This window comes from Acinonyx jubatus, chromosome B2 (assembly GCF_027475565.1).
Source record: "Acinonyx jubatus isolate Ajub_Pintada_27869175 chromosome B2, VMU_Ajub_asm_v1.0, whole genome shotgun sequence".
In the NCBI taxonomy this organism is placed as follows: Eukaryota; Metazoa; Chordata; class Mammalia; order Carnivora; family Felidae; genus Acinonyx; species Acinonyx jubatus.
Window position 1 is genome coordinate 20,529,809 of NC_069385.1, and position 21,097 is coordinate 20,550,905.

Consider the following 21,097-nt stretch of genomic DNA (forward strand, 5'->3'; position numbering starts at 1 on the left):
GACGGGGCGGGGCCGAGCGAGGCGGGGCGGGGCGCGCGAGGAGGGCTGCCGCCAGGGGAGAAGGCGGAGGAGCTGGAGGAGAGGAGAAAAGGCGGCGGCCCGGCGGGGCTGAGAGGCCCGGAGAAGGAGGACTGCACGGGGGGTGTGGGGCGCCGAGCGGCCGGGACCGCGCGGAGCAGCCGGGCACGGCGGCCTCGGCAGCCAAGGCCTGGGCCGCGGTTCGGCCGCGCGGGGCGGTGAGTGTCGGGAGGCCGGCGGGGGAGGCCGGCGCGGCGCGGGCTGCGCCGAGGACGGAGGCGGCGGCCGGGCAGTGCGAGGCCCGCGGCCGGGGCGGCGGCGGCCTCGGGGGGGCGGCGGGCCGGGCCTGGGCGGAGTAAACACGGCCCGCGCCGGCCCCGCGGGTCCCCGGCCGGCCTGGCCTGGCGCGCCCACAGGGCGTCCGCGGCGTGGGCGTCCGCGCAGGTCGTCCTGCCCGGCCCGCGGGGGGGGCAGGCGGTCAGCAATGGCGACCCACGCGCGAGCCGCGACCCCCGTGTCACCTGGCTGGCGTGTCCGTCCGTGTGCCGGGGAGAGAGGGGTGAAGCGGGGGGTGAACTTGGGAAGCCCTCCGAACCTTGAAAACCCGGCTTCTCTTTCCTTTTGCCGTTGGGAAACTTGGGTTGTTTGGGGACAGACGGGTTAAAGGAAGATTGGGAGGCATTATTTACTGTCTTCACGGGATGAGTGAAGTTGGTAACTTTTCCATTCATGGTAGTGAGCGGATCTTAGCCTTAGCCTCTGAGAGCCCTTATTAAAGAGAAACTTCCTGATTTTCTGGATCTGAGGGGTATGACCATTTCCAAGTTATTTGTGTCCTGTCCGTGGAACAGTGCTTGGAAGGAGGCCACGGAGTGCACGTTGAATTCAAAATAACCTCCTTTGAGTATGTTTTTAACGTGTGTATTTGGGAGGATAGAGACAGACGGGCAGAACAGTATGTTGTTTACCATGGTTCTTGCACTCCGTTCCCCTCTCGTTTTTCTTTCTGAGCTCTGTCGTAAGTCCCAGATAAAAGATGGTTGGGAAGGAATTGACCTTTTATTCCGTAATTACTTTGTTGACTCTGATCCAAGAGGAAGCTATTTATGGGCATTCTGATATCCGTGTAGATTAACTTAAAACTCTTTAAATACAAACCTCCCAAACTTTAAACTTGATTTTATTATTATTTTTTTTTGCTGCATTTCAATACTGTGTTGTATCCTTTAGAGACCTAGTAAGTTACATGAGCAGATTTTTGCCTTTGCTCATATTTGCTAAGGTTTTACAAAGTAGCACTCCAGTTTTCGACGCAGCAAAGGGAAAAGAATAGCATAAAATGTATGTTTAGGATTTTTCTAAGGGTTTAATTTTTCAGTATGCAGTTTTCGCTGAATCACTGTTCTTTATGCTTAGTCACTGTTTCTTACTCCAGAAGCCTAATTGAGGATAACATGGTGTTTTGGCAACTTTTACATTGCCAACTTGTTTTTACCTAGTACTTTAATGCAGTGACATAAGCTTTTTTTGTGGTTCTGGACTTGTTAGCGGGTGGAGTTCTGTGAGTGTTACCAGAGAGCTGAAGTTTCTGGTATAGGCAAACTTTTATGCATTCCAAGTGCGCTAGGTGTTTAATTTCAACCCAGTATTTCTCCCTGTCTACCATTGGAGACTTTTAAAAAATACAAAGTATCCTAATACAATACCTATGAAAGAGTGGTAATACTTTGAGATAATGTATATAGTTAGAGGGGTACTTTAAGGTCACCACATATGCGTGTTTACTCTTTGATCTAGTATATTACAGAAATGTGACTTTCAGTGGGGTAAGCCCTGTGCTATTTTGTATGATTTTGGATACATCTTTTAACTGAGTTCCTATGCCTGTTTCATTAAAAGGACATTGTATTTGTAGAATTCTTTGACAAAGTCTTCAATGAAAAGGCTATATAAAATATTTAATTTCAATTTCAGTTTGATGAACTATGCGAGATGAACTATGAACTATGTTCAGTTTGATTGAACTTTGTGAGAACTATGTGAACCATTAGACTAATGGTTTTTATGCTGTAGGCAGTTAGATAATTACAGACATACCCCAATTAAAACCCAGTCCAGAAATCTTTTATAAAAAGGATAGGTCTTGTTGTGTGTGTGTGGATAATGTTAACATAGGTTGTTTCCTCATACGGTTGCTTTTGGTAAGCTTTATAATTATAAATGACTTGATATAAAACATTATTTTACATTAAGCTTTGTGTATGTAAATGTGGCTGTTGCGTAAAGTGAAGTACATCTTTTTCTGAGGAATACATTGTATCCTGTTGGGCGCATATAATTATAACTAACCTTTATAGAGTTCCAGGTTGTTTTAACCATAGAGTAATAGCCTCAAGGTCACAAAGCTGAGATTCCTTAGAAGCCCATTCCCCTCTGCCATGATGCTCATTTCAGTAAGCTGAGTACCACCATTTGGGTGGATTATTTTTATCTGAGTATCTGCTCAAATAGGTCTGGTCTGAGTATTAAGTATTTGTAAATATTATTTTAATTTAAGTCTGTAATAGTTTCATTTGCTTATTTAGTGGAGAACATTGCAAGCAGTTAGAACTTCACTTTGGAATAAACTACTCATGACCATATTTAGACTAGAAGATATATGTTTTGATTATATCAAAAGGGGAATAGTTAAAAATTTGAAAAGAAATTCCATATAATTAGGTCATGATTCTATAAATAAAAAGGCCGAACCAAAATCGAATACAAAGAATGTATACAGTGTAACCCATTTAGCCATTTTGGACTCATCAGGAGGGCATGTGCTTTGAGTTGGAAGTTTAATGATAGAGGATTTTAAATCTTGCCTAGTCACTGCCACCCCCCTCCCGCTCCTTTTTAAACCAGTGAAATAAGATGTCCAACTGAGGTTATAGATTTATTATGGTCTTTAATACTGATTGCGCTTGATCTGCAAATCACCCAGCAGGTGTTTCTATTTAATATTACTTGTACAGTTAATTGTATTACTATGACCAGTGCCTCCAACTGTAGCATGAGACTTGTTTGGAGCCGCTTATAACTGATTGCTAAATGTCAGATTTCAGTTGTAGACTTGCTTGTGTTAACCAATTGAACATGTCTGTCTGTTGTTCCTTTTCAGCCTTACATTGAAACAACATTTTATTGTTTAAGTGGAATTCTGTTTCATCTAGTACCATAGTAGCTGTAACATTAAGCAGTAGGCTGATGCCACTTCCTTTTTGGAGCTTCTTAACCATATAGCTACTCAGGCACGTGCACATGTGCACACACCTCCACCTCTCTCTGCTTTTCTTTTTGAAACTGCACAGAGTCGATTAGGGAGTTAAAATAGTGGGACGATATACAGGCAAACATTTACGCCTGTACCTTTTATGACTATTATTTTTTAAGATTTTAAAATAATGAGAGGTTGAAATCAACTTTCTTTGACTTCCTTTCCCCTTTAATTTGCTTTTTTCATAGTCAGTTTACTCTGTATATAATGCTTGGAACATATAACTTAGGTCCTCAGTAAATGTTTGAGCATTACTGACTTTTTATAGCTGGTACAGTGAGGTAATTTTGGCTCAGTCTGATTGTCTAATACTAGGTCTGTAAGGTTGTATTTTTTTGTGAAGTATGTAGACTCCCATGACATCAGGAATCTCATTTTGTTTTGGAATCCATTTGGCTCTTTCTTGTAGTATAATTCTTTCATTTATTCATGTTTCTAAAATAAGTGAAGCTCCAATTAGGCACAGTCTGGAATAAGGGAACACAAGAATGGATGAGACAGAGATGGTTCTGTCTCCTTCAGGAAGCTTGAAGTTTTCCTGTGCGGGTAGTTATTGAAGGATAACGATTTACTTAAAGAATTGTGACTGGTATTACCAAGGAAGAATGCAGAGTGTCCTGAGCCCACAGCATAATGTGAGACCCATACCTTGTCTTTGGTGTGTGGAAAGTAACATTTATGCTGCGACCTAAGATTCGAGGCAGGAGTTGGAGGGGAGGTGTGCGTGTGTGCATGGGTCTTGCCAGCAGAGACATACGTAGCAACAAGCTGCGTTGAGCGCTTTGGGTGACTTGACTTAGTGTTGTAACGTCATGCTAACTTGCAGTGTTGTATGTATTTATCTCCTTACTTACTTTGATGAATTTGGAAAAATAAAGAAATGGGTTTTTGAGGGCAGTTATTTTTATGTCTAGAAATAGCCTTAAATGACAAGGCCTCATTTCACTGTATGGGAAAATGGCATGTCTTAAAAACTATTTTTATGGATTGCTTGTCAGTCAGAGAGTATGAGTTGGCCAAGAATTTCTGTTGGAGAAAATTGACACTATTGTAAAGCATTTAATCATTTACAAACATTTTGTAGTCTAATGAGACTTTTCCCAGTCATTCAATTTTAAGTGTAAATTAAAAGAGATGTTATATGGAATGTTAAGATTCTTTTTAAAGAGAGTTTAAGAAAACTTAATACTGAGTTTTCAATTAAGCTTATCTTTAATTTGAAGGCTCAGTTTTAGCAACTTGTTTTCTACTGAGTCTGCTGTGTCACTGTTCAACTGAGAAGTCAGGGACGGATGCTTTAAACCCATTTCACAGGATTTATGACCAATTATAAAATACTTTATGGAGGTATATTTAATTTGGTGATGATCTTGATTAGAAAAAGAATGGATCTGGTAGTTTAAAATTTTTAAGCTGAGGATTCTACCCCAGAATACACTCTGGGTATTATCTGGTGCATTTTCTTAACTTATTTTTGAATATATTCACTTGTAAAATGGAATTAAACTTGATTCCTACTTTATATGGCCGTTTTGAGAATTGTTAAATTTGTATTCTTGTTCCATAAGTTTATACTGAGTATTACAAATGTAGTTATTTTAAAAGTAGTTTTAAACACTTATATTCAAAGTGAAGTTATGTGCTATTGTAATTACAAAGGACCAAAAAGACTTTCTTGACCACAGGGGTGACTAAGTGTTGGAATAAACTACAAGCAAAGTTGTGTAATCTCCATTCCTCAAATAACATCTTAAAATTGGATCACCAGTTACTGAAGTGTACTGCCTATTTTCTTAAGCTTTTATGAGTAAACATATCTGTTGTCCTTGTGCATTGATCAGATACAGACGTAAATCCTAGCTCTGCCACTTACTAGGTGGATGACCTTGGGCAAGTCACTTAAACCTTTTTGAACCTCAGTTTCCTCTGGGTTGTTGTGAGTGTTAAGGGACATTACATGAAATGATATACATCAGGGATAAAATTGGTACATAATTAGTGTTTTTTTTTCCTTCGAGGTCTACTTCAGTAAATAAATATTGTAGACTCATTGCTATGGATGCTTTTGTTTCTTTTTATTTTTTTAAAAACATTTTTCTTATTCCGAGGGGAGTAGTGTGGAACAAACTATTGTGAAGCTTGAGAGCCCTTCTACATCTTCCTTTCAAAGTTGTCGCTGTTTTGCATTTAACTTAGTTGTTTGTAGCAGTTGCTATTTTAGAATTAAGTGATGTTTTTGAGATGTGTTCTGCCTGTGTGGTCATGTGATGTGCACATAACATAAAGTGTTTCTACAAGTTATGAGAGCAGTGGTCACTTCTTTAGAACTGCGTGTATTTTTAGGTTCTCTCTTGGTAACAGTCAAGCTTATAACCCCTCAGCACGTGAGAAGAACTCAGTCTTATTGCAAAATAAGAAAGCTACAGCTGTTTTCACAATCTAATCACTCTGTAAAATTTGTCTTAATTCTTACTAACATTTCTCTTTGAACCTCTGCTCAATTTACAAATGTTTGTCATCATTAGTCTTGTCATTTCTTCTATTATGACTCTGTGAGCATGTGTGTGTTTAACATACAGGTTCTGTCTTAACCTGTAAAACTTATGGGGATAAACATGCAGAAGTATTTAACTCATAATTTGTAATTTTTAAACACAATTTAAAGATACAGTTTTCTTGTTAAATGTGTGCTTTGGTTTTTACCCTCCAGGCATCAGTAAGTGCCATAATACCAACTCAGAAATTTTTCCACTTAATCAAGAGCTCTGTCAGTATTAGGTAGACTTTTGTTATTGTTTGGCAAAAATCAACCCTGGACTGGAGAAAAATAAAAAGCAAATTTGGGAGTAGTTAGTTTACATTAGCCACCTGGAACCCAGGTAGAATTTATGGAAAAATATGTCCAGAGAGCTAGTAATCTTTTATGCCCTGAAGTGAAGAAAATAGGCTAAGAATCGACTTCTTACCCAGAAAATTGTTATCTATTACAATGTAATTTAATTTGGGAAATGTTGAGATGAGTTGCTTGTGCATGTAGAAGTAGAGATGTATAATAAGCAATCGGCTGTACAGATCTAAAGTTTGGAAGAGGGGTCCGGGCAAGTGGTATAGATTAGTTTTCAGCATATGGGTGGTAATTGAAGCTTTTGAGAAATTGAGAGCACCCAAGGGGAATGTATAGAATGAGCAAGAAATGACATGCTCCCTGAAGAAGAGAAATATTTTAGAAGAAAAGATTAAAGAATAATCAAAGAGATGGGGGCAGGGGGGGCGCACGAAATCAGGGAAATGTGACATCTTGAAAACTATAGGAAAGATAAATATGTCAAAAGGGAGGGAATAGTCAGCATAATAAAGGAAATGGCCAGGGAAGGTGAGGTCTGGAAAAAATGCCCTTTGGATTTAGCATTGAGGATCTCAGAGCCATTTTAATGACTGGTGGTAAAAATAAAGACTGATTAGAGGCCAGAAGAGTACATGGGAGAGTTGAAGGTTTGTTTTTGTTTTCTTCCCTTCTGAAAGCTTGACTAGGAAAAAAGAATAGTAGTAGAAGGAGGATATTGTTTTATTATTTAGGTTTTTAAAGATGAAATAGTTTTTTAAGTTTTTACTGCTCATAGGAACAAGTCAATAAAGATGTTGAAGATTAGAGAAAAAAAATACAGTGCATAGTGTCAGTAATTATATCAGTATATTTTGCTGATGTTTTCTCTTATTTTTGTATAAAATTTTTCTTGATAAAGGCAGGGAAGACCATTAGGTATCTGTAAACCCCTCCTAATGTTTTATAGATACTATTTCTTTGCTCAAATCCTCAGTGACTTCCTATTACTTAAAGTCTGACCTCCTGAGAGTAGCATATAGCGCAGTCTTAATGATTTGCTTTATTTCTACTATCCTGCCTCATCTCCCACAGCTATGTAGTGTTTCACCTTATGATCCAGCAACACTAGGAAACTTCAAGTTCCCTGAATATGTTTTGCCAATTCTTACTTTTCTGTATTTACATGTCATTACTTCAACATTGAATACTTCCCTACCTTTCCAAGTGTCCCCTCCTATGCTTAAGATTTCCCGTCTTTCAAGACTACTGTGAATTCTCTAGCCCCTACCATGCTGATAATTACGTTCTCCGTGTTACCATTCTACTTCTGTCAAATCGGTCACATAATGATGTGACATGATTTTTACTGTTGTGTCTCTGACCTGCTGTAGTTCATTGAGAGGAGGCACCACGTCTTACTAATAATCTTTATATTGCCACACCAAACACAGTGCCTGGTGCATACTAGTTAAACAATAAATAGATGTTTGATGAATGAATGGAAACTGTGACCCTCAGAAGTAAGTGATTTGCCCATAACCACCAACTGAACTGGAACTTAGGTTTTGTGGGTAAATTCCCTCTGTGTTCTAATTAAGGCTCACTATGGTGATCACTATGTAGAAGGAGTGATCAATAGACGAAATCCTAAATGAATTCATATATTTAGAGGGAATAAAACAAAAGCTTCTAATACTTTTAGTTAAGTATATTCATGAAATTCAGATCATTCCCTTTTAAGAAATGATGAGATTTCTGCAGTCTGGGTGCTTCAGAATCAGTCTTAAAAAAATAAAAGCTAAAACAGTCTTGGAATTTAGAAGTTAGACATGCATTAATTTGTTTTTGGCATCAATTTATATACTACACAGTGTACTAGAATTCAAGTATTATATTTTGAAACACTTGACCTCTTTAGGCATATTGTTTCATGATATATGAAAATGAACTGCGGTTCTTTGAAGTGCTTAAGTTGTTTCAAGATGGACTGATTGTATGTAAAGTAAACTTGTTAAATATGTTTATTTCATGTATTTCATCTTGCAGTAAGTCAGTACACCTTTATGACTTGATTTATATTATTCAACGATTTTTAAAAATCGACCACTTTTTGCCTAACTTCTTATCTTTTTTCCATCTCAACAACTAGAGCTGGACTGGCCATTATGGAGGAGGAGCTGCAGCATTCACACTGTGTGACTTGTGTCAGTAGACGGTGTATGATCAGACCGGAGCCTGGGATTTCCTGTGACTTGATTGGTTGTCCACTGGTTTGTGGAGCAGTTTTCCATTCTTGTAAAGCTGATGAGCATCGACTTTTATGTCCATTTGAACGAGTGCCTTGCTTAAATAGGGATTTCGGATGTCCGTTTACAATGGCTCGAAATAAAGTTGCTGAACATCTGGAAATGTGTCCTGCAAGTGTGGTGTGCTGTACTATGGAGTGGAACCGATGGCCAGTTAGTTACGCAGATCGGAAATCGTATGAAAATCTAAGCAGAGATGTCGATGAAGTGGCACAATTAGATATGGCCTTGGCCCTTCAAGACCAAAGGATGCTCTTAGAGTCTCTCAAAGTAGCCACCATGATGTCAAAAGCAACTGATAAAGTGGCAGAACCTAGAGAACAAATCTCAGTTAAATCAAGTGTCCCGGAAATACCACATACTAATGGTTTGGTATCTGTTGATGAAGAATCTTATGGTGCACTTTATCAAGCTACTGTAGAAACAACCAGAAGTTTGGCTGCTGCCTTAGATATCCTGAATACCGCCACAAGAGACATTGGCATGTTAAGTACAAGTCTTTGTGCTTCCCCAAATGAAGTGAATGAAGAGCAAAATGCCAGAGAAAGCTTGCAGAATAGACACTTGAAAGACCAGGACCATCTTTATGAGGAGGAGATAGGAGCAGTGGGTGGAATTGATCATAATGACACAAGTCTGAATTTCCAGTCTGAACAAAATGGCTCAAGTGATATATTGTATGACTCGAACACCAGTTCTTATGGCACTTCTGCTCTTTGTAATGGCTTTTCTTTGGAAAATATATGTACACAGGCCATAGACCAAAGTCAGAAATTACATGGTGATTCAAAACAAAGTAACTTAACAAATGGAGAATGTATAGCATCAGATGGCACTTCAGATCCTTCCAGTTCACTTTCAGTAGCAGCACAACTTAATGCTTTGCCTAATGGCACAGTTCAGCACATCCTCATGCCAGATGGTGAGGATGAAGGAGAATTGTGTTGGAGAAAAGTAGACTTAGGGGATTTGAGGCATGTGGATGTCTTATCTTTCAGTCATCCTCCTTCATTCAAATTTCTTTCTAATTCATGTTGGTCCAAACCAAAAGAAGATAAAGCAGTAGATACGTCAGATTTGGAAGTTGCAGAAGATCCAATGGGCCTCCAAGGAATAGATCTAATCACAGCAGCATTACTGTTTTGTCTAGGAGATTCTCCAGGTGGGAGGGGTATATCTGATAGTCGCATGGTTGATGTATATCGCATTGATTTTGGGACTCAGACTTTTTCACTTCCATCTGCAATATTAGCTACAAATACAATGGTTGGGGAGATAGCTTCAGCTTCTGCTTGTGATCATGCCAATCCACAGCTTTCAAATCCAAGTCCTTTTCAGACACTTGGGCTGGATTTAGTATTGGAATGTGTCGCTAGGTATCAACCCAAGCAGCGTTCAATGTTTACATTTGTTTGTGGACAGTTATTTAGAAGAAAAGAATTTTCTTCCCATTTTAAGAATGTGCATGGTGACATTCATGCTGGACTCAATGGCTGGATGGAACAGAGGTGTCCTTTAGCATATTATGGTTGTACCTACTCTCAGCGTAGATTTTGTCCATCAACCCAAGGAGCAAAGATTATACATGACCGCCATTTGAGGTCATTTGGAGTTCAGCCTTGTGTATCTACAGTTTTAGTGGAGCCTGCTAGAAACTGTGTGTTGGGATTACATAGTGACCATCTAAGTAGTCTTCCTTTTGAGGTCCTACAACATATTGCAGGCTTTCTTGATGGCTTCAGTTTATGCCAGCTCTCATGTGTATCCAAGTTAATGAGGGATGTATGTGGCAGCCTGCTTCAGTCGCGTGGAATGGTCATACTGCAGTGGGGGAAAAAGAAGTATCCAGAAGGAAATTCATCATGGCAAATAAAAGAAAAGGTTAGTTTAATCTCAACTGTATCATCTCCTTAATTGACATATGGTAGACACTTAATGTTGCACAATTAATAAAATTAAGATCTTGTTGAAAAATTGACCGTTCTTCAATCTGACAGACTTTTTAAACATAATGATAGTTAATAGAAAACTAGGCTAGAATTGTTTGTCATAATCACATATTTACTGCAGACATCCCAGTATTGGGTTCTAATTTGGCATTCTGATGTGTAAGAGGCCACTTGTGTTTTTTTAGTTGAGCAGTTCTGTCCTTATTCAATTCTTCCGTAACAACTCCTTTTGAATCCATGTTAACCACCTTCTATTTTGAGTTCCATCTGAAACATTTTCACTATAGGACGATGAAGGAAGCGAGGACAAGGTTTTTCACTGCTTACAATTGGCAGTTTCTCTCCATTCCTAGCGATTTCTTTCTTAGAATTTGGTTATTTCAGGTAGAACTTAAATAGGGAGAGATGAAAAAAGTTACAAGTGCTTCTGTTAGTAAGTGATCAGTGGAGTATTTGGGGGGATAGAGAGCATAAATGGATAGATGTGGAAATGTGTTAGGTTGAAGTGAGGTGAGAGTAGGGTAGTTGGACTTGATACTAGGGGTGGGGGCTCTGGATGTAGGACTGTACAAGAGAGTGTTGCATATTGGAGACTTGTGCTGGGGATTGAGGCCGACCTGGGAACGAATCCTGGCTCCACCATTTTCTCTTGTGAAAAGTCTACTTCCGTCCACCTTCTTTTTATCTTTATAATTTTTTAATTATTTTTTTAAAGTAATTTTTATGCCCATCATGGGGCTCAAACTCACAACGTTGAGATCAAGAGTCGCATGCTCTACCGACTGGGCCACCCTGGGGCCCCTACTTTTGCCCACTTTCTGAGGTACCATCTAAGAGAAACTAGAAGGCATTACAAGTATCTTCTATTGCAGATTTTCATTTTAGAACATTTATAATGTGACATTTTGCATTTTATAAAGTGGAAGAATCTTCACCTTGGTTGCACAGGTTTCAAATCTCTAGCTACTTTGTTCTTATCACCCTTAGGTTTTCTCTGACTTTTATTCATTTGCTGCAGTTTTTCAGAATAGAATTCTACATCTTTTGTGCTCTCGTGAAGCTTTGACCAACAAATGAATACACTATTTTATCATTTTTTTCCCAAATGGGAATTCTAGTGGCAGAAGGTTTCATACTTGCTGTGTACCTGCATACACATACAGGTGACGTGGTGTCTTTCTCCCATTCAGGATGGGATACTCTGAGCGTGGTCTCTTTTTGTCCTTGCTCATTAGTATTGACCTATGAGGTAACATACTTTCTGGGAATTCTGTTCCTGCAGAAAATCTCATCTACTCTTGGAGTTTAAATTGCCATCATTTACGCAGAGTACTCCCACATCTGTATCCTGGCTGCTTTCTCCTGAACTCTAGACTGTACAAGCATCTCCTGGACATTTCCACTTGACTGTCTCACAGGGCCATCAAACTCAGCATGTCCAACCTACTCTACATCTACATCTCTATCCCCCCTAATCTCAGCAGGTGGCCTTATCATCTATCAGATTGCCTAAACTAGGAGTTTGGGAGGTAGGGTTGACTTCTTTTTCCCCCCTTTATTTCCACGTCTACGTAATCACAAAGTCTTCCTGAGTCTCCCTTCTTCATACCACTCCGGTTTGTTTATTGTTTCCACTGCCATTTCCTTAGCTCTGTCCCCTTCGGCTCTCTCTTGCTTACCGCAAGAGAGCCTAACTGGGTTTCTGTTCCTAATTGGGTCCTTCTCCAGCATATTCTCTCCATAAGGACTAGAGTGAGAAATATTTTCTTGTTTTAAGTATATTTTTTAATGTTTCATTGTTAGAGAGAGAGAGGTGGGGGGGAAGGGCAGAGGGGGGTGGACAGAAGAGCCAAATTGGGCTCTGAGCTGACAGGTTGACAGGAGCAAGTCCAGTGTGGGGATCAAACTCACAAATGGCGAGATCATGACCTGAGCTGAAGTCAGACGCTCAATCGGCTGAGCCACCCAGGCACCTTAGAAATATATATGTATTTTTTCAAATGTTTATTAATTTTTGAGAGAGAGAGAGAGAGACAGCATGAGCAGGGCGCGAGGGCAGGTTGAGAGGGAGACACAGGACCCGAAGCAGGCTCCAGGCTCTGAGCTGTCAGCACAGAGCCCGACGTGGGGCTCGAACTCACGGTGACATCATGACTTGATCTGTCTCTCTGCCCCTCCCCCGCTCACAGTCTGTCTCTCAAAAATGAATAAACATTAAAAAAATTTTTTTAAAAAAACAAGATAGTTTGGGGCACCTGGGTGGCTCAGTCAGTTGAGTGTCTGACTTTGGCTCAGGTCATGATCTCACCATTCGTGAGTCAAGCCCTGCATCAGGCTCTGTGCTGAATGTCCAGAGCCTGGAGCCTGCTTCGGATTCTGTGTCCCCCTCTCTCTCTGCCCCTCCCCTACCCATGTTCTGTCTTTCTGTGTCTCTCAAAAATAAATCAACATTGAGAAAAAATTTAAAAAACAAAAAAACTTCCATGTTTGTTTATTGTTCCAGGATAGAGAAAGATTCCTTAATGAAACATTTAAGACTTTTTTATAATCTCAAATTGTAAGATTCATATTATAAATCTTATGTCTTCAGTTTCCTCTTGTTCTTATATTCCACCTATGTTGATTTACTTAACAGTTTCCTGATGTTTTCTTTCTTGTGTTCTTCACTTACAGCCTTCGAGTATGTTGTCCCTAACACAATACCTACATTTGAACATTTGCAATATGCCTGACAGTATGCTAATAAGCATTTTACTTCTGTTAATTTATTTGATCTACTGTCCCTATTTTATGGATGAAGAAACTGAAGTTTAGAGAAGTTAAGTAACTTGTCCAACTAATTGATGCATTCAGACCTAGGGAACCTGTCTCTGGAACTTGCGTTCTTCATCTTCTCACTATATTTCCTGCTTACTCTACAGATCTTACTTCCTCAGGAAAGCCTTCTGGAATCCCCACCCCACACTGAAGCCTTCAGGGAGGTGCGCTGCTCCGTGTTCGTGTGGCGCCTGGTTATGTTCCCCTACTAGAGCACTCTGCTGTTTTGTAATTCACTGATGAATTGTCAGGTCTTTTTCATCAGACTGTAAGTTCCTTGAGAAGTGAGACTCTGGGAACTAAAATATCTACTGCCTAGCACAGCACCGCCATATAGCAGGCACTAATGTACTTGAGGAATACTTTTGAAAGAACAACTGGCCCATGACTAAGAAACCTTGTCATCAGGAGGTGGGAATCATCCAGTTTTTCCTGAGTTTGTTTCACCAGACTCTTAATTAATTGTGTGGAAGTAGGGAGGCTGTCTGCCACCATTGAATCTTAAACGAATTTGTTCTGCTGAAGTTTAACAAAACTCCTAATTCTTCCTCTAGTTTCATAGCTGTAGGGGATTGTAAGGGATGCTGATGACATTTGTAATGTCTGTTTGTAGCTGCTCTCTCAGACTCATAGGAAATAACTCCATGCAGGAGGAATGGTTGGTATAACCCCAAGGGATACAGGGAGTAAGTACCCTCTGTGCTGAACAGCGGTGACCTCTATCGCCAGCTGACAACTAAGTGTTCCCACAGAATTTGAAGGCATCTGGCCACCCTGGAAGACATTGCCCTCCTTACCTGAGAAGCTCTAATGAGTGAGTGCTGAGGTCTTTTCTGAAATCTGCTACTTTCTAGAGTTATCTGCTGTTTATATTGTATTCAGTGTTCTTTCACATGTGCCTGTTGATGAGCTTAGCTAGAATGCCTAGGCCTGATCTGTCCCATTCATGCTTGTTACCTGAGTCTGTCCTCCATTCTTGCTTGTCACCTATGTTCAGGTAGCTTTATATTTAGAACTGTAAAGATGAGAAGGGGTCACAACTGTCATTGCTAGACCAATAAGGTAACATTGTTCAGGGCTTGGAGCTGTTGAGTGAGCAAAAGGGGAAGTAGCCCATATTTTTGCCAGTAGACACATGAATAGGGATAGCAAGTGGATATTTTGCCTAGAAATGCATTTTACAATGATCTGGAATAAAATTTGACTCATTTTACAAAAGCTTTTTTATGTAAATTTTTTAGAAACATTTTGAATAAATTGAATTACCTGTATTCATGAATATTACAAAGTACCTTGGGTACTTCTAAATAGTGTATTTTTTGGCATACTTCATATAGTGTAATAGGAATGGGAGAAACACTTGGGGAAAAAAATAATAATGTGTGTTGTCAGCATCTGCAGACTCTGAATAGTTCTCTGTGGCCAATTGGATAGGATGAAAGAATGTACAATATATTATTTTAGGAAGTAGCTCTGAATTAACAACGTTATGATTTTTTAAAAATTGCTTAATAAGTCTAGTTGGATGTAGTTTTTAATGTTGAGTTTTTTCTTTTATTATTTTTGGTTACTGCATTTATTGAGATCATGATGTCATAGAAGTAATTTACAGGTATTTGATAAACAGATTTGCCTCCAAATGGATTTACTCATTTACAGTTTTGTAGCTAACTGCTTGAAACATTATATTGGCTATTTCTCTCACAGTACAAATGTCTGCAGTTGGACCAAGAAGTGTATTTTGATACTTGTAAATTGACTTGTTTAAATCTGAAGTAGAATTTTCTTTTAGGTATGGCGATTCAGTACTGCATTTTGTTCTGTAAATGAATGGAAATTTGCTGACATCCTAAGCATGGCTGACCACTTGAAGAAATGCAGTTACAATGTTGTAGAGAAACGGGAGGAAGCAATCCCACTGCCGTGTATGTGTGTGACACGAGAACTCACTAAAGAAGGACGTTCACTTCGCTCAGTTTTAAAACCTGTACTTTAGAGACTGTAACTGCACTTGCACATACATGCAAGCACCTAGTATAATTTGTTTGTCATATGTGACACTTTATTGTATTAAAGATTACAACTAGCTAAATTTATTGCCACTATGTATATAATGTTTTGAAGTGACATATATTTTTATAAAGTCCTGTTTAGTTGGAAAAAAGTTGCCTTAATGTTTGAAATGTGTGAAATTTTTGGAACTTGCTGGACAGGGTGATTTAATTTTTAGCTACATAATTTTCAGAACTAGTATTTTTAATGGTGTGCATATTTTGGTTTTTAAATTTTTTGCTTCTTAAACTAACAAGATCCTGACCAAACAATGTATTCCTCATGTTTTCTGTGGGTTATAACCCATGCATTCAAAAAGCAAAACTTTGAATCAAATTTTTTCAGCATTTGTTTTTCAGATGAAAACATTCAATTGCTTAAGGACTGCTGTAAGATCATTATAAGATTTTTATTTTCTAGCGCTCCCCTTATACAATTGTTGGTACACAGATGATCTTTAATATATATTTAGGTAATACTTAAAATCATGACAGATGTTTGCTAATGCATTTATCATGTTTTAAAAAGACTCACAAAAATATTTTCACCTTATATATTTGCAGCTCTCATACAGAGAATGACCGACCATATGCAACTTTTTGTTTTTGTTAGACACCGCATCCAAAGACTCATGGCAGTGTGTTTTATGACAGGTTAAAGTGAAAACAAAAAGCCTGTGAATTTATTTTAATTTGAAACTGTTCATCATATTCTGCATTTGCTAGGTTTCTGATATTTGGAGAGAAGAAAATATACCTCATTTAAAGTTTGGGTTGGGCACATTGTGTGAATAAATTTCAAATATTCAGAATGCAAAGGGCTTAACTAAGCATTTAAAATTTTGCCTTTTTATAAATCACAACTATATTGTTTTAAGACGTTTAACAATGTGAAATTCGGTGTCTTTGTAAGATGACAATCATGAAATGGAGAAACCTGTCTTGGTTGACAATCTCTTTAAAACATTTCCAAGTTTATTTCCCGTAGACTTCTCTACCAAAATAGTAAGAATTGCATCTTTGTGTAAAGATCAAGGTATAACAGAAAAATACTCAAAGTCTTATTGTTGAGGTACTTTATTATAGTTTTCAAATTGATATACACCATAATTCACCTGATGTTAATTAATCAGTTTAAAAAAATGAATATACGGTGTCAGTATTTAGAAATAAATTGCAAAGATGGGGACATATACTTAAATAATTTGTTTTAAGTAACTCCTGGCATTTAGTAGTCTGAAATGGTGACAAGTTACTTTGCTATAAAACATCAACCTTCTCTTATGTTTTCTTACATTTGTCCCTGAGAATGCTCTATTGTTATTAGGGTCTTGATTACCATATATGGCAATCAGACTGGGTAGAGGTGTTCCTTGGGCAGTAGCAAAAAAACTCTCAACTACTTAAGACTTCTTTTGGTTGGATCACATCCTTATTACAGTTGCAAATATAGCATTAAAGGCTAATCAGTTGTTTTGCCTCACCTGTCATTTTAATTAATAGAATAATTATTTCTCCATGTTGAAACTTCAACTGTGAGATTGAATTCTATACTATTTCTGTGAAAAAAGTCAGAAATATGATGTCAAATACTGTAAAATATAACTCTGCCTTTTAAAGTTTTGCTGAAGAATGTGTCTGGTTAGGATAGCACAAACATTAACTTTTTGTTTTATGGTTGTGCTTGTTTGGTTTTTAAGTTTAGACTTTTTGTTTCCACACTGGATCATGAGATATTTAACAGTTTTCCACCTTATATTTCTTTTACACATCTTTGGCTGTTTTCTTTTTTGTTTGTTATGCCACCATATGATTTTGTTAAAATGTTTTCTTTGTGCAGCATTTGTTCAAATTCTAATAAAATTAATATTTTCCCTTTATGTGGCTCAGTAACTTAAAAAGAAAAACTTTCTTTGAAATAAACTTTTAATACTTGTTTGAGAAATTCCAAACACAGTGTTTCTAATAAGTGTACATTTTGTGCATGTTGTAAAAGTTTGTTGATTATCATTGCTCACCCTTGTTTTACTGGTGGGCATTTTTTTTTTTTTTTAATATGGAAAGCTCATTGACTTTCTGTGCCTTTTCAGTGTCTTCCTGAAATTAGTCTCATCTAGGGGTATTGAAAGGCTGAAGAGTTTCTGGCTATATTGTTTTTCTAAAACTTGTAATGGGAACAATCTATCTAGGTGTTTAAGCGTGAAAAGGTTTGTGTGTCAGTTGTCATTTGAGAGTCTGTTGATTTCTTAGTTTTTTCTGACCAAGATAAAGGGCAGGTGTCAGGATGGAAGGAAATACCTGTATTAAATTTTATCTGCTGCCTCCTTCCCTAGAACTGCATGTCTCTGTTTTTCTCATTCTCTCTCTATCTTTTCTGTCTCTGTAATTGCCTTTTGAGACTCACAGGTCACTTAACAGTAGGGGTTCCTAGGATCATCTGGGAATTTGTTAGAAATGCAGATTCTTGGGTCTCTCTGTAGACTTAATCAGAAACTCGATGAAGGAAACAGCAGTCTGCTTTAACAAAAGCCTTCAGGTGATTCTGATGCACTGTAAGTCTGAGAACTTAGAGAAGAGCCTGGGACATGCCAGCTATTCTCCTGAATGATGTACTATTGGAGTCGGTATGTTTGAATATATACACACGTGTAATCCAAAATTAAGAGTAATGGTAATTTGTTATTAATGGTTAAATTAAGTGATGTGTGTTGTGTCAATCTTATAGCTGTATGACAAAATACATTGGGTGCCATGGTGGTTGGACATTTTTTTAAAAAACTAGGACTTACTAGTGTTTCAGTTTTACTAGTGTTATTACTAGTATTTAACTTGTGTTTCTTCTGTTTAAAGTAAATTGCAGTGCAACTTACAGTTCATTAGCATTAACCTTTAGCCTTGTCATCATCCATTCTTGTTTAATGGTTGCAGAGTCATGTGAACATATTAGATTTCTAGGATAAACAAAAAGAGTAGACGTAGACATACTGGATTAAATCCTACAAAAATATTTGTAGGAATCCTTTCAACCCTATCATTTAGAGATATTAAAGCCTGATAATCTGGTAATCTTTTTTTTAGTCTTTGAGCCTGTGCTACATATCCCATCAATGTAGTTGCTGTTATTGACAGTGGATATTAGGATCTTAGTAACTTCACAGATAATGAGGTTTTCAACAAAACTTCCATATCCCTTGACGATATGGTAGTTTCCATTACTATATTGATAGCATATTGTTAACCTCTAGCAATTTGCAGTTTTGGGCATTTAGAAGCAAAATAGATTTCTTCATATTTTGTATCCCAACCTAAAAAGATCTAGGATTTATTAATTGTAAAAATTTTCTAAGGAATAGTTATGCAGACATTTAAAAATTGTTTCATGCATGACACACCATGTCAGAAGGTGACAGGATTGGGTCCCCTGCAGGTGGAGGTTTAGGGTTGCAGTAGAAGAAAGCAGCTAGCCCTCAGTCTCTTAGTAGACTGGCCAAAGGACAAAGTCTCCCCTGGGAAGGATTTCTCTCATATGTGTTTGATTATCTAAATACTCCTCTAAGTAGTCTTACCTAACAGGTTCATGAGGCCTAGAAAGTAAGGGAATGTTAGTTATCCCTTTAAAGAAAATCAACTCATGAGTGACTCATCCATTGTATTTAATTTAATTCAGTGATGGGTTTTGTTAGGATTTGACCTAAATCTGATTTCCAAACAAGTTTTGAGCTGTGTAAGTAAAGACCAATTCTTGTAAACTTCTTTCTAAATAAAATAAGGGAGAGGAAGGATGGTTTTGTTTTAATGTCACTTTTTATGTAATTATTTTCTTTGATTTAAAAGATCAAAGTAAGTTCAAAAGATAAGTCCTTTCAAGTTTCTGTTCTAATGATGACAAAATTGAGGTACTCAAAGTTCAGGTACTGATGATTGTATGGGGATATGATTGTGTGGGGATATTTCAGAGAAAGGTGTCCTCACCGGGTTTACTTTTCTACTTTACTAATTCAGAAAGAAGGGACATTTAGATATAAGGAAATTACTTTGGAAAATGTTGTTGCCTGGCATATTTGATTCCTAATAAGTGTTTTAGAAAGAAATATTGGGCAATACCAAGAGGAAAAAAACTAGAAAGAAACTAAGTATGTGGGTTGTTCGGAAAGTCCTTTGCAAAAACTAGGTTTTTTGCTGAGTTTTTGCCAAGTATTTTTTTGCATCTGTGATTGGTAAAATTCTATATAGGCTTATTGTTTATATATATATATATATATATATATATATATATATATATATATATATGTATATTTATTTGCACGTATAATCACGAATTGGCCAAGTAGATTTTAATACATCTTGACCTATATTAATGGAGATACACCTTGAGGTACTTTTTTTTTACCTTAGAACATTTCAAAACTGACATTTTGTATTCAGAATGTTTGACATTCAAATATGTTATTTGGGGAGTGACTTTTCATTAATAACTGCAAAGAAATGGGCTACCAGGATGTCTCATGAATGTACTCTGTGGAAATACAGTAAAAAGTCATTGATACGAATCTCCTATAATTTTTTCTCTTTTTGACATTTTCTGGTCTGAGTATTGTTTACTGTGAAGAAAAGTATTTTTGAAGCAAACCGACAACATAAGTGTTTCTTTTCACCGATTAAATTTTGGGCATCCTCCAAATCACTTTATGAATCTATTTGCATGCAAGTATTGTGATAGGAAGTGGTTCTTCAGTACGTAGCTAGTTCTAGTGCTGCTAATAGTGCATGTGTTTGAAAGTCCTAAAACTGCATTTCCGTTGAACTCTTAAGACCCACCAACTCATCGAATTACCTTTTCCCAGTAAAAGCAAATTCATTACTTTTTACCATTTTCTATTATAAATTGCCAGAAGTATCTTTTTCTCAGACAAGATCCTTAAAGAGGTACATAGGTTGGTGTACATGTTGGTTCATTCTTTGGCAAAGGTTAGAGGTAGCTTTCCATACCCCTTTCAAAGAGTAAAATTAATTGTTGCATTAATATTCAGTGATGATATAAAAACAGTAGCAATAATGTGTTATTGCTCAAAAGATTGAAGTTGAAGATCGGAGATATTGCCCTTTGCTGTCCTGCAATTTTTTTTTTTCATTGAAATCCCCTTTTCCATGTTAATTGTCATTAATGCTTCAATTTTCTGACCAGGAGATCAAAATAACCTAGATTAAGTATATAGAGTTTTTAAAAACTTCTAATCAGCACATGTTTAGTAGTTTGGGCCAGTAAGTTTAGATTTGATTAAGTAACATATTTAGCTTCTTTTAAAGTCTCAGTTGACAAGTTTGTAGTATCGAAAAACTGAAGTATCAGCATTCAGTTTTAACTACATTATTTGATTAAAAGAAATCAAACCATAGAAATAGAAGTGATCACAAGTGTAACATCTATTCAAGAATAGAATTACCAAGTGAATATTTAATGATGTCAAGTGGGTGTCTTTTATATCAATTGATAACTTTAAAAAACTAGGACTTATATTAGAAAGGGATTTGAAATAGAGAATGGTATTCATTCCCTACAACATTCCAATAGCCTTGTGAGAAAAACTGACATGAAATAAATTGCTTTCAATGGTTAATAATTCAGTGGAAATGAATTCTTAAGATTTTAATGCTGCATACAAAATGTTAAAATTGCATTGTTCATTTGATCAGTGTTTAAACACCAGTCAGTCCTGGAAACTTGAATGCATTCTGAAAGATAATTGCACTGACTCATTCACTTACCTCAGGTGTCATTTAGTTTTCCAGTATATCCTTTTCCCCCATGGTTTACG

At 37.5% G+C, this 21,097-nt stretch overlaps 1 protein-coding gene across 1 annotated transcript; it reads left to right on the forward strand.

Moving 5' to 3' along the window:
• The first annotated feature begins 1,212 nt into the window (after nt 1-1,212).
• Nucleotides 1,213-17,161, forward strand: FBXO30 (F-box protein 30). The gene is made up of 2 exons (XM_027056700.2): nt 1,213-10,345; nt 15,023-17,161. The coding sequence occupies exons 1-2, from the start codon at nt 8,324-8,326 to the stop codon at nt 15,224-15,226; spliced, it is 2,226 nt and encodes a 741-aa protein (XP_026912501.1). The 5' UTR covers nt 1,213-8,323; the 3' UTR covers nt 15,227-17,161.
• Nucleotides 17,162-21,097: the final 3,936 nt, after the last annotated feature.

Bases quoted from the DNA above. Each gene is read 5' to 3' on its own strand.
- FBXO30 (XM_027056700.2), top strand. From the start codon at position 8,324: ATGGAGGAGGAGCTGCAGCATTCACACTGTGTGACTTGTGTCAGTAGA. The intron at 10,346-15,022 runs GTTAGTTTAATC...ATTTTCTTTTAG, and splicing joins CATGGCAAATAAAAGAAAAG to GTATGGCGATTCAGTACTGC.